The 14,674-nt window shown below is 31.3% G+C and overlaps 1 protein-coding gene across 1 annotated transcript in view; it reads right to left on the bottom strand.

The window, feature by feature from the left end:
- Positions 1–345: 345 nt before the first annotated feature.
- Positions 346–14,674, bottom strand: part of LOC127724455 (single-minded homolog 2-like) — a 32,265-nt gene continuing 17,936 nt past the window's right edge. Inside the window, exons 3-9 of the mRNA XM_052231418.1 lie at positions 10,681–10,770; positions 9,514–9,622; positions 8,509–8,594; positions 6,967–7,166; positions 6,300–6,406; positions 3,175–3,322; positions 346–2,371 (exon numbers count right to left, since the gene is read on the bottom strand). Of these exons, the coding sequence (XP_052087378.1) occupies positions 1,222–2,371; positions 3,175–3,322; positions 6,300–6,406; positions 6,967–7,166; positions 8,509–8,594; positions 9,514–9,622; positions 10,681–10,770 (1,890 nt within the window). The 3' untranslated portion in view covers positions 346–1,221. The remainder of the gene's footprint in view (positions 2,372–3,174; positions 3,323–6,299; positions 6,407–6,966; positions 7,167–8,508; positions 8,595–9,513; positions 9,623–10,680; positions 10,771–14,674) is intronic.

Raw genomic sequence — 14,674 nt, forward strand, 5'->3', positions numbered from 1 at the left:
AACCAGTTCCGTGATTTCCGACTAATCTTGTGGAGGGGTTAAACTAGTGTTTTGAGTATTCAACATATACATCTCTTAAGGGTAACTACTAAAATGAAATAACCCAAGACACTGATTTTACAAAAAAAGCACTGCAATGTTTGTACAGTATCGATAAACCTTAATCAATTCTAGAGCTATAATCGGATATATTTATCATATAATATAACAGTTATGATACTTAAGGTAGAGATCAAGTAAATGCTGACTTTAGTAAATGGTTGTACTATTTCTTTGATCTGTACATGTATTTACATACATGTACTTAAAACCAGGTGACTGTGTAAAATATAAAATATTTTAAAAAATATGACACATTTCCCTGCTTCAAACATTAATAATTTATTGATAACAATTTACAAGTAACAACAGACAATTCACACATAATCTTGTATTCTGTATAAATGTGAATAATATAACTGTGTAAGTACAATTGCACTAGAGTTAACATGATTCAAATAATAGTATTGCAGTGTTTTTGCAAACTTTCAAAAAAGTTTACGTATTGGGGGTACAGTTGAGCTCTAAAATTCGTTTAACTTTCAACGCGGATTTTAGTATGTATGAGATTAAACGAACAATCGTACTTTTCCTATTCTTGCATTGCTAAAAGAAATAATGAAATTTACGAAGAATAAATGAATAATGACTCTTTGAAATTGATTGAAAGGGTTGAAACTTGATTTGTCACTTTTTGAAAATCCGTTGTAAATGTTTTTTTTTCTGAAACTTCTATCAAAATGACAAATCTAAAAAAAATGTTGATGTTTTGATTTATTTTATTTATTTAATCTAACCATTATCCATGTAAGAAGAACATTTCTAAAAGATCTTCCTCGCTGTATCCTATCTGATAGAGATATTTGCATTGGCATGGACGATTGTAATATGAATAAACATTACATACGGGTCTTTTAATGATCATGAAATTGTTAACAAGAATACATTTACCAACAGAACGGATAAAAACTAATACAAATATTAACAAATATGAAAATATATTTGCTCGGCCATTTGGATTGTTTGACTTTTGAAACATGATAACCTTAAGACTCTTTTTCTAGAATAAATAGAGAATATCTTCGCAAATATTGTAATACTGCAAATAAAATATTGCAACGGTTTTCATTGATTGCAATCACCGAAGATCAATTGTCTTCCCATTTACAAAATGTGCATGTTTTAATGTACAAAACCGTTTGTTATATTATATTGCTGGGCATCAACTATAACACTGGTATATCCGGCTTGAGGTACCATTGGATACTGTCTTGGGCTTGAAGCTAAGGATGATTGTTCATAATTTGAATTATAAGAATCATAAGCACATGCAGCCCTTAGACAGTGAGAATAAATGTCCTGTGTGTTTAGAGTTTTGTCATTTATGGCACGTATTTCAGCATATTTATTGCAAGAAGTTGGGTCATTGATATAGCAGCTACTATTAGATCCAGAGCACTTGGATGCATCTTGATTGTTTTGATTTGTGTCTCCGGTAGGTGGAGTGATATCTGTTTTCTCCGATTCTACACAGTAATCAGATCGTCTCATTATAACAGATTGTTGTACTGTGTCTCTATGCGGAGAAGTTCTGTTTTGCACTTCCAAAGATTTTTTGGGAGATCCAAATTGTTCTTCTTTCACTCGGGGAGAATCATATATACTGTCATATTTATTTTGATGATTTGAATTTCGTTTGTCGGTTTCTTCGTTGACTACATCAACATCGGAAACGGACGATTCAGATCTATTACTATATGGGCAGCTGTACCCTTGAGCAGTTCCGAAAGACGTTTCTCGACTACTACTTCTTGAACATGGATTTAAATTTCGGTAGTCAAAATGAGGAGAGGTCGATGGAGTATCTGTACTTTCACCATAATGAGTCAGACGAGGACTGCTAACGTCATTAATACTGAGTTGGTAGCCATTTTGATATCCGAAATGATGTAACTTATTTTGGTCACTAAGTTTGTACTGAAATTTTTCATCAGCTAACCGATGGTAGTTCTGATATGGTAACATTTCAGATATGAAATTTATGTTAAATTGTGGTCCATATAGTCCATTATATTTATCAAAATTTTCACAAGTTTGTATGGAGTTAACATATTCCTGAGAACTGATATCCGGGACATACTCGATTCTATCGGAAGTTGGAATTCCGGAGTAGTCTGGATTTTCTGCAATATGAGGATATGGGGATGATCGTCTTGACCTTGACTTAGGTGTCCTCATTTTACCTTGCCTGTTTTGAAGTGCATCAATAGGCAATATATCTTTATTAATAGTTTGTTCAATCTGTATCTGTAAAGATTTTGCTTCAACATCACTAAAAAAGAAATTATGTATAATTTTAATCGTTTTTTATGTATTTGTACACTTTGTCTTTTAACGTATCTGTTACCTGCATTTTGGTTTACAAACAGTTGCGGGCTTTATGATGGTTCAGATACACAATTATTGAAATAATTAGCTATTAAAATTTTTTTACAATAAAAATCAGCATTTCATTATGTTATTCTATAAATAACGTTTCCTGAGATAAGCCTGGTAGTTTTAACAGTCTGTTCGGGACACATTTGGTCTCATACTTCAAATGTCTTTCACTTGTATGCATGAAATCGTTTGGTATGGATCATGCCCGAAGACATTCAGTGTTTTTTATTATAACACGTGTCACCAATAATAATAAAGGCACCATATATGCTTCTCTAAATCCTAACCGATTTATATATGTAAACTAAGTTTTGAATCTTCATATACGCTTCTCTAAATTCTCACCGATTTATATATGTAAACTAACTTTTGAGGCTTCATATGTGCTTCTCTAAATTCTCACCGATTTATATATGTAAACTAAGTTTTGAGGCTTCATATGTGCTTCTCTAAATTCTCACCGATTTATATATGTAAACTAAGTTTTGCGGCTTAGAATAAAAACAATAAGTGGTATGGTCGTTTTCAGTTGTTATTAGTTGGTACCTAATTAAAGGTTAAAGATTCCTGGCTGTGCTTTGGTTCGTCCCACCGTTAGAGCTCCAAAAATGAAACTTGCAGCCCATTGGATGAAAATATCTAACTTATGAAGATCGGTAATTATAGTCTCGTTTATAGAGTAGTAATGACACTCACCTAAGAACATAATTGACACTGACTATACAATGTGGTCTTGAAGAGCGACTATTATGGACTATTGTAGCATAGCTCTGTATCCAAACCCAACCACCGTTCTTTGACAAAAATCTGTAATACTTAGTGGTCACCTGTCCCTTCAATAATACTGAAAGTATACAGAAAATTTAATAATGACTTAGCATGAAATTAAAGAATCATAACTTATACTTTATATATAATTTAATGATTTATGACTTAATTTTTAATAAAAACAAGCGGATATTGTTTTCTACTACCACTGGTTCAATACTGACACAGGTTGTCTGTTAACTGCTACCAGCAGTATTGGCGCCAATATGACACATGTCAATATGCAGTCAAAATTCACTTGTCGTATGAATTGGTGAGTGTATGAAGAATTGTAGCTTTGTGTGCACCAATTTTCTTACATTTAAGTTTTGAAATAAATATAAATTTTTTTCCTGAAATTCAATAATACAAAATCTTCAGTTTCTTCACGTGCTAATGAGTTCCCCCTATATTTACATAACTGATGCAGCATGCCGACCTTGAAAAAAGAAGATCAACAAAATAGACAGGAATAGGGCATATACATTACCAAAATAATTTATCCACTTTAAGCCACATCAAAATCGATTTTCAATGTCGTGGCCATTTAATTTTACGAGCTGAACACGCCAATTTGGACTTAAATGGTTTGTTGTAATGGAAATCAATCTCAATTAATAGTCGTGATCCTCGACCTCTGTCAATGATCTATGTTATATCATTTATTGTTAGAACCGTCAATCCTATTCACGCTGGGATCGTCATCGTCTAACATTACCTGAATTCTGTACTGATACAATACAGGTGTTCAACAGGTATTATGACAGAAATTGGTCCTCTGTTAGTGGTATAATTTTTACAAGGATTTTTTTCTTGCCCAATTGTCTTTCAAATTTGTATTCACTGCAGTATGTAATTTTCTGTCTTTTTTAGCGCGATTACAGATTTCTTGGAAACATGTGTATGAATAATATCCAATTATTTCCTTCACAAGTGACTGGGTCTTTAATTGGGAGAAAATCATTTAGTTTTTAAATATGCCTTTGAAAAAAAATTACTATTAAATTATAATACAAATGTTATTGACCCTGTGAAATTTAGCTTTCCAACATGTGATTCTTTAACATGGATTTTTCAGTGAAATCTCTCCAACATAATAGCTTTGAAAACGATGTGTTATATTTGTTAAATATCCATAAAATGTGCGTTCAAATATTATTTTTGATTAATCGCTAGATTTAGGAGTTTGCCTTTTTCTATAAGTGTTACTAGTTTTAATACTTAGCCATTTTTTTTTTATTAATGTAATGTATTTTCTCCTTTATCTACTTTTATGCATTTAAAAGCAAAGATGACAAAGCCAGACTAAGAAAGGATGTAATTATAAAAGACAATGAGGGAATTCCTGAGACAGAGAGGACATTGACCTTCATGTACGTTTTGTTTTCACGTTCTTCTTCCTTCATATATCTTGCTTTTAACAACAACAACAACAACAACAACAACAACAACAACAACAAACAAAAACCTTAAAAGTCTAGTTCAAACATATTTCATTTGGCCAGAGCAAAATGAATAGAAATAATCTACAACTTTTTTGATTCGAGCGTCACAGATGAGTTTTTTGTAGCCAGTTTTTTGTTTCTGGCGTACAACATTATAATCCGTGTATTTTTACAATAAAAAAACTTACTTATTTAGTTCTTCCCCCCTTCAGTACAATATACAAAAAGAAAACATCCCGTTGATAAAGCATGAATTCATTTGAGAAAAAAAAATGCATAGCTTGTCGAGCATTTTATAATATGGAGAGCAGATAAATATCGGTAAAATTGTAGAATAGGTTTCTCTAATAATTTAATTGAAAACACCGGGCATAATGTTCCGATTTAAGGTAAAATTGGATTAATTAAAAGTACAAGAAAATTATGACAATTCGTTTTTTAATTGCATTTATTCTTTAATACAAGAAATGTTATAATTTTTAAAGGAAATTAAAAAAAGGTCAAGAGTTCGATAAGTTGATTACAAAAATTAAGGGGATATCGATTTGGCTATAAAATCATAATTTGAAGAACAGACGTCAATGCCCAAAATAAATAAAGGACGAAACGACAAACAAATATCAACAAAACAGTACTGTAACACAGAAAAATGAAAATGAAAAATGATAAACACGAACCCTGTAAAACACGGCACGTGTTGAACCGGATATTACGAATGGGTTAGCAGTTTCCGCTATTCTAATGGCACATTTTGTGTGATACGTATTAAAATCCTCAAAAGTAGCCATCGTAAACATTTGAATAGCCATGGAGCTGGTAAAATCCAAAAGACATCTTATGTAGGATCAAAATAATATTAGCTATGAATACTGTCAAATTTAAAGAAAGACGTCGGATTCGACTCAATACACAAAACAATATGGTTATGCAAGAAAGAGGTAGACGATACCAGAGGCAGAATCAAAAATGATAAGTGGAAGCGAGGCTGACAAAATCATGGAAAAAAAGCGGGAAATGACGAAAAGACTGCCAAACAACAGTCTACAAAACACTCCATAATAAACTAAAGACTGAACAGCATCAACCCCGCCAATATCAATATTATTATTCTAATGTAAAATATTTAGATAAATATAGATTATACCACTGCATCGAGTGTGATACGATATTTATTCACTCGAGACAGTTAAATTTTCAAATTTAAAACGCGAGGCTCGCCGAGCGTTTTAAATACTTAAAATTTAACTGTCGAGAGTGGATAAATATCGTATAACACGAGATTTGGTGGTGGAATCTGTTTCTCTAATGATTTTCAAACAATACGCAGGCAAATTTATTCCTTCTTTTCGAATGATCTGCAAAAAGATGTGTTCTTTCTATGTGACGTCATCAGGCATGGTCGCTTTTTTTCATGCCGTCACAATAGGAAATTCAGAGGAAAGCAAGAAAATTCGACGTCATAATCGGATTTTAACCAATGAAGAACTGAGATCAAACGAAATTTTTTTTATACAATGGGTGCAGAAAGGGATAAATTGACGAAGAATTAGAGAAATAAAAATAACTCACATGTGTGATGAGCAATTCTCATGTGAAGAATATCAAATGCATGAATGTAATGATACAGAGTTCTTTCTATGAGGTCTTGTGGTTCGTAGCCAGTGAGTGCAGCCACTCTGCAAATAAGCACAAGAAATGTCAATTTAGCAAACAGTTTCAAATTTTGCATATCTAAATTTTAAATAAGTAACATTCACTTTGCATTTTGTAAACAATGTATCCTTAGTACAGAACCAAATCGGATATATCATGGACCATTTTGATTTACAGAATATAATGCATTCTGGGTAATAAATTCAAAAGCGGATACGAAAATATTGTGATTGTTGACAATGTCATTAAAAATGGAATTGGAACAATGGCCTAAAGTTATTTTCATTTTGGTGTATGAACAATGTATAAATTCAATGGATTGAGAAACGGTGAATTTAAGCACAATATATTTCATTTGGTATTCTTAAATATAATCTTAAATGCTTACACTCTCTCTCGGTCAAAAAAAAAATGTGTATATAAATAGTGCAAAACTTTCAAAGAAAACAAAAATTAAAAACAAAATTAAAACATACTCTCTTAATTAGGAGAATGGTATCGAAAAGTCCAATGCATTATGAATATCACGACATATTGCTAAATCAAAATTTAATAATTTCTATATACACATGTATATATATACCTGGCATCTAGGAAAATAAGTTTGAGATCTAAGCTTGCACGAAACATGAACATATTGTTAAACATTTTGATTTCAGTTATGGCACTAGGTGGTAGAGAATGACCAACGGCAACCAGCCCTACATTCTGGTAACAGCTGTCGTATGGCGACATCTCCATATTGAACTGTTTGACTTTCAAATAGCCACTACAATGGATCACCTTAAAAGAACGTATATAAAAGTTGAATTATTTCTTGATATTTTCGTATTTTTTTTTAAGCATTATTATAATTAATATGTGTCATTTTATAGTCTTCATAGTTTTCTCAGTTGAATTGTTTCATATTTTTCATGCCGAGGCCTTTTATAGCCGACCATACAGTATGGGTTTTCTCATTGTTGAAGGCCGTACTATTGCCTATAATTGCTTACATCCACTTCATTTGAACTTTGGTGGATAGTTGTCTCATTGGCAATCATGCCACATCTCCTTATTTTTATATTCATGATTAGGCTGCACTTTTAATCTTTGTATCTATTTATTTACGCATGTTTTTTTCTAATGCATCAGGCATTCGGAAAAAAAAATAATACAATTCCAAAATGTTTCGAATTTTAAAACGTACAACTATAACACCAAAAATTACCAAGCATGTATAAGTCATATGTATCTATTTCACTAAATTAATAAAACTATAATAAGAATGACAAAATTTTGGCTTTCATTAGACATCATTTAGTATAGAATGACAAAATTTTGGCTTTCATTAGACATCATTTAGTATATTTTATTTTATTTTATTTTCCACATACAATGTTGCATAATTGTCTTTCATAAATGTTATTTAAGGGTGTTTGCCAGAGGCGGCTCCAGGGGGTCGGGTGTCATCCTTTGTGGCAGAATTTTTGTATTTAGTGGACTTTCATTGTGTTTAACCTCTTGACCTTCCCTTGATCTTCAGTAGGCCATATTCACTTTTTGAAAATCCTCTATCCGAAAATGCTCCAGGTAAAAACCATAAAAGTAAATGTAGGATTCCTTCTTCCTCCTCCCCCCCCCCCCCCCATTTACCCCAACGTGCGACATATAACACGATGTAAATGCATTTAGTTGCTCATTAAACTAAAGTCCCAGTCTTTGTAAGAATCAGGCAATTTAGAAAAATTTCAAAATAAGACCGAAAAAAACCCAACCGACCTTACCATCCTATTTTGAAGTTACCCTCATCCTGAGTTAGAAATGGTAGGTCTTTTGTTTCTGCTTGTCTGGTAATTCGAGAAATCTCTAGATAACTTTTGGTTAATATAATAGCAAATTACAGAGTTCGCTCCCCCTAATTGTTAATTTCTAGTGCATTTCAGCCAGATTATATCTTGGATTACCAGAATAAGAAAAGGAAACTAATGTTATATTCATGCACCATTATACAATTTGAACATAAATTAATGTCAACTTGAATGGGTTTTTGTTTGTCATGTTTTAACCACTGCCTGATTCTTGGGTAGATTGGCACTTAAATATCAGTTAAAGATAAGATAACTTGAATGTGTGTATATTGTACCTTATATCCCCCGCACGTTAAACCAGCATTTCGTTTGGCCAAAACACATTTCATTCGGATGAAGAAAGAACGTTCAACTTCAAATTCTGAAATAAAGAATAAAATATTAAAAACTGAGCGGTTAGTTTTTTATTTGATTTCAGAGTGTCAGACGTATTTTTAACACTGCAAATGGGTTTTTAAAGTTTGTTTCTGTACACTAGTACGTCTAATACTTTTCTAACGAATATAATATATGTTAAACCCACTTTGTTCGTAAAACTTAAAATCCGATAACGCATGCATTGCTCTTCAATTCATCAATAAAAAATGAAACTATTATAGAGAAAGCATTTGACTGTTTATAAGCGATGACAAGCATATCGATAAAACTGTCGATGGAAATATTTGCCTGTCCTATCGATATTTATAGAGGCCATTGATATCGAAGATGGTGACGTACAGTTGTTCATCAAATCTTTGAAATTCTGAAATTGTTTTTAACACATCGATATCCTAAAATTAGTTTTGTGTGTTCATGTGGGCCCATATAACACTGACATTTCAATAAAACAGAGAGACACAGACACAGACACAGACATGGACAGAAACTAACAGAAGACTTTTAAGACTCGGTTTTACATATTGTATACAACTATTCGAGTGATTAACTTCTATTGCTTGCCAGTAGTGCATGGTCTCGCGAGGACGGCACGAGGCCTTGCATATTTATATAATTAAGTCATTGGTAGTGAAGTTGGTCAGACAGGAGCAGCAGTTTGAAAGACAATTATATAATTTGCTTTTAGCGAGTCTGACCTGTTGTATACATATACACTAATTGTTGACCTCTATAGGTATCTTGTGTCGTTGGATTGTATTCTTGACGTCATCATGTTGTAAATGTAATAGGTTTTATATTGTGAGATTTTGGTGGATTTTTGGTGAAAGGGAAAATAATACTTATCAATTCTTTTGGTAATTTTTCTTTTGGTAATTTAGGGAGTGGCTAATTTATATACTTACCATGACCAAAATGTCCTTGGTATGGCGGTGCCAGTGTCAGCACAGCGGTCATTTCATCATGGTCTGCAGGGTGTATATATTCATAAACACTGTTACCAGTCAGTTCAACCTGTAAATAATTACTGGTTTATAGACATGCTTAAAATAAACTTTGATAATTTAAAAACGCTGATTGCAGTGAGTTGGAATAATCAGTTTCCTTTTTTTTTTAGACTTTTGTCAACAATCGATGAGGGCGATTCTGAATTTTATAATCTGTGCCCAATCCATTTGTCTTTTTTTCCAATAAAAAAATTGTTCAACTAAACTGAACACCGAAAGACATTAATATTCTACCTATGTGTGTATGAATTAAAAAAGGGTTATTTAAAACAATATTTATTCAGACTAATCATCACAACGAAATAAATATCTAGGATTCAAAAACAAGCAATTCAAAGTTGCTTTTGCCATTGTTCTTAGTCTCATATAAAAAAAGTTTAAGAGTTTAAGAGTCCATACAGACCCTAAAATTCCATTAATTTTGATTTAGTAATAATCATATACTATTATTTAAAATATGTAAAGTTATGACACATTATAAGTGTTTAAGATTTGGGTAAAAATAAATATCTGACAAATACAAAATTAACAATTTTTGGCAAATAAAATCAGTTTTAATGTAATTGCAAGGTCATTTATATGCATTTTAATGTTAAAAATTCATGCTTTATAGAATACTGGTCAAATGCATGGGAAAGGAAATTTGATCTCTGTAACGAAGGCCAGAATCTAGGACACGAAAAACGCGAAAATATAACCCTACGATCAGGTTCGGCTCTTAAAATTGCGAAATTTAAACTCCGCGAAAAAAAACCACGTTAAAGCATTGCATTTTTGCGTAATTTAGATAGTATGTATCAATTAGATTGAAATATGTCAAAGTAAACATTTCGGTATCAATTAACCTTAAAATACATGACAAATAAATAATAATTAATAAATTTTAAAAGTTAAACATAAAATGTACGATGTTTGTTAAATATTAGAATTATCAGTAAGAACAGTTGGCTGTATTGTCAATGTCAAATTAACTAAAATTTTCTATTTTATGATTTTGAGATCGCTCTATATATCGCTCATGGTTTCATTACGATGAAAACGTGATTTCGAGATACAAATGCTTACTTGTGACAATCCAAGATGGACGGAAGCTGTTTCAGATATGTACATGATTTTCCCATCCGGTGCTATCACAAATATAAAACCATCTAACGTCTGAAAGAATAAAATTTGTTAACACTATAGTAATATGACTTAAATAGATATATATGTATACAATATATTCATAAGTTCCACTTAATACGTCTGTAATGTACAAAATAAAGTTGCAAAAATGCCTCAAATATACAAAATGAGAGATATCTGGGTGTTGGATATATATATATATATATATGTGTACACTAAAACGTGCCTTTATATACAATATGAGCACTTCTTTTTTTCATATCATACAGACAATCTGAAACATATTACGATCTACCGGGAATGGCTGTCAAAGCATTTTTCGTAGGTCTTTTTTTCATTCTGGTCGATTCTAACACTTACACACACTAGTTAGAAATCGATGTCTAGTTTCAAAGTGATTCCTTTTCCCATATATTATTGTATCTGGCCAAATATAGTTCTTGTTAAAATACACATCAATTGCAATAATCTTGGAATGTTGCCGTTAAGTGTCATGTGATAAAAACCGAATAGAAATAGAGCAGATTTGGTGTAGGATTTCATTTTAAACAAGAAAGCCTCAAGCACCAAGCACAATACAAATTTCTAAGAACATTTAAATATTAAATTAGAGGTATTCAAATGTCAGTAAGGTGCACGTGCATAAGCAACATAAAACAACAACGAATAATATATCCAAATTAATGATTATGACGGAAAGGAACCATAAAACGTCCAAAACACAGAATCAGAGTAAATTAAAGAAACGAAAATGGGGAGGCAACACAATGTAACAATAATAAGGACAAAAACAACTCTCAATAAAAGCGTGTGTAAAAAGAGCTGGAAAAGTTTTTTTTTTTTTATTTATATACAATGAGGCCTGTTTAATTTCCGATGCCAAAACAAAGTTCTTTCATTTTCCTTTTTCATTTCAGACAAAAGACCATCCGTCTGGCAAAACGACAGCATCAATATGAAAATCTCCTTTGTTCTTAATAAAATGGCATTATCGGATGTCGTTTAATAAAATAAAAACAAATTACGGGCAAATCCCGTTCTGTTATCCGCCTAGTAAGATAAAAATAAATGATGTTTTGCGAGCTTAAGCTTAGTCAATTGAAAATCAATTAAAGCGCCTTCTTACTGAAGCTGTCAATTTGAAAAGCTTGACTGAATAATGATTAGAATAGAAATTAGATACACGTAAAATCACTTTCTTTTACTTTTATCAGTCTCTTTCCAAATGGCGGGATAAGAAGAAATGGAAAGTAGATTTCTTAATTACCATTTAAATTATAAGGAAATACAAGACGCCAAAACCGATTACTATTTGGTGGTATAAAAAGCGTGAAGGAAATTAAAAATGGGCCAATTCCGGTGTTTTGTGGCTCAAATTAAGCTCACTATCGCGAGGTAATTGTTTGATGCTCTTTACATGTTTTCTAGCAATATTAATTGACGTTTGGAAGTAATTTCTGTCAAAAATTCCGATAAAAAACGTTGTATATTTCAACGGAGAACTGAACAAGAAAATTGTTTTGATATGTTAAAGCTGCTGAAAGCTTATTAATAAATACCGCGTTTTGCATAAATGTGTCAAAACTTTTTTTTTCCCATACCGATATATACATAATATAAAATGTAATTTGGTTTTACAGATAAGTCTGGCAGAACCTGAATACGTTATCCCTAGCTTATCAAGAGTTATGATGAAAACGATTATGATGACCTACACTAGATTAATGCCGTAGAATACGAGACAATTACTGAATTACAAATATTTGTTTATAAAATTTTAATTCATATATGTTTTTCATGATTTGGACATTTAAAAAAGAGGTTCTCCCAAAAATGTTTTTTGTTTCCAGATCTAATACTCTCCATTGTGCTTAACAATAAAAAACACAAACAATGAAAAAAAATACCAAAGACATATGAAATAGTGTGCTAAAAAGCTGTTTTTGAAATGAACGCTTCATATTCAGTATCGCCATCAGATGTTATTCAAAACAGATTTGAATATTACAAATGTATTGATGTCGTTTGTTTTTGTGTTATGGCGAACATTTCTAAAAATTATCTTATGTTGTATTCTTTTTACTATGCACGTACTTGTTTCATCATCATTACTGTACACTTGTTTGAATAGACTTGACTAATAACTTTTTTTAACATGAAAGAGTTATGACGCGACAATGCTGTGTTTATTTTTAGATATAATAACTGTGATAAAACCATTGTCTAAGGATGTCAAGAAAAGGGACATACATTATACAATTTCAAATTAAAAAAAAATTTAATGAAGATGTAGTATCATCTTGAAAGTAGAAAAAGAACACTTTAAATTATTTCAATATTATTAGACAAACTTTACTTACTTTTTTATAGTTAGAACTTGATATTGGACAAAAATTCATAAAACAAGGCAGGGTTCGCATTATTTTTTCCTTTGTTTGATTGCAAATGTAACATTAGGTCTTGATTTTTCCCTATATGACAAACACTATATCATATATTATTTATTATAATCACTATACATTTGATTGGTGTAAGTCTAGTCACTATATATATAAACGCTATATCGCGAGGAGCTTTATTATTTGAAGTTTAGAGAACAAGACAAAAGAAAAAGAAAAAAAAGAACAAATTAAAAACTTAAAGTTCGGCATAATTATCAACATAAGAGCGATGGCATTCTCTGTAGTTTTTTTTTATTACATTTACCGTATCGAATCATTTCAGATCTTCTCTGTTCTAGTGGGCTTTCTTTTATTGTACAGTCATAGTATTTTTTATTTCCGTATTTCCTAATGTTTTTCGTATGTTTTCACATTAATTTCTCATTATTAATTAGTGTGGTAGCACATATGCACAACACATCTTTCGATATTTACGGTTTAGTTCTAAAAATAAAAAGGACCTTTTCTTTCAAATATTACAAGTATAAGAAATAGTTAAACGCAATAAAACTCGAGATTTTTGTATTTTATTTTTTTTTCATTTGTAGAAAATAATACGGTAACAGCTTAGCTCCACTGTTTATCACCAGAATATCCAATTAACGTCTGCTGAGACTGTAACACAGGTCAAATGTAACACATCCGATTATCTCGTCAAAAACAGCGAAAAGATTATGAATTTTCCATTTCAGACATAATTATCAATACTGAAGAGGCAATCAACAAATTAAACACAAGATAAAATTGTTTTACAATTGCCCGGATTATCAACATGATTGTTTATGCTTCGGCACGAGCGGAAGTGTCCTGTTCTGAAGAGATAATGACTCTTTATATCTTTCCATAAGAGATTTCTTTTGACATGTTGCGGCTTTTGACATATGGACAAAATATGTAAAAGGAAACTTTTTTTTTAAATTAATCATATCGTGACGATTGTTTGAAGTTTTTTATTCATATTGTCTGCTGTTCTGTCTCTTTAAGAAGAAACAGGAATTCCTGTTTTGTCGTTGCATGGATATTACTTTGAGGTATTTCAACAGGCAATTTTGGGAGGTTGTTGTGTTGTAAGGCTATACTGTCTCATACGCGTAAATTAGGCACATCTTTTAATTTGAAGTTGTTACTTTACAAGAATATGGTTTATCTGCATTGTATAAACTACATGAGGATAAAGAGTAGATGCAGATGGGACAATTTAGGTTTACTTTAAATAAAGCTAAATATGAAAAGAATTTCGGCCGTTCTTTGGATTTTTTACAGAGACGAAAGAATTTATTTTTTTTCATTTTTCGTATATAAATACAAAAGCACGCTGTAAAAATATAATAGTGTATCTATATTCATCGTGCTGTAGATTTAAGAGAATCAAAAAGCATTCTGCTGCTATCTTGAAGGTTGTCATGTTTTCAACGAAGGTTGCAAAATATAATTGAGTATAAAGGTCTGTTGTCACTATCAAAAGTTTTCTAGGTCAAAGTTTTTGATGGATT

This window comes from Mytilus californianus, unplaced genomic scaffold (genome assembly GCF_021869535.1).
Source record: "Mytilus californianus isolate M0D057914Y unplaced genomic scaffold, xbMytCali1.0.p SCAF_14, whole genome shotgun sequence".
Classification (NCBI taxonomy): domain Eukaryota; kingdom Metazoa; phylum Mollusca; class Bivalvia; order Mytilida; family Mytilidae; genus Mytilus; species Mytilus californianus.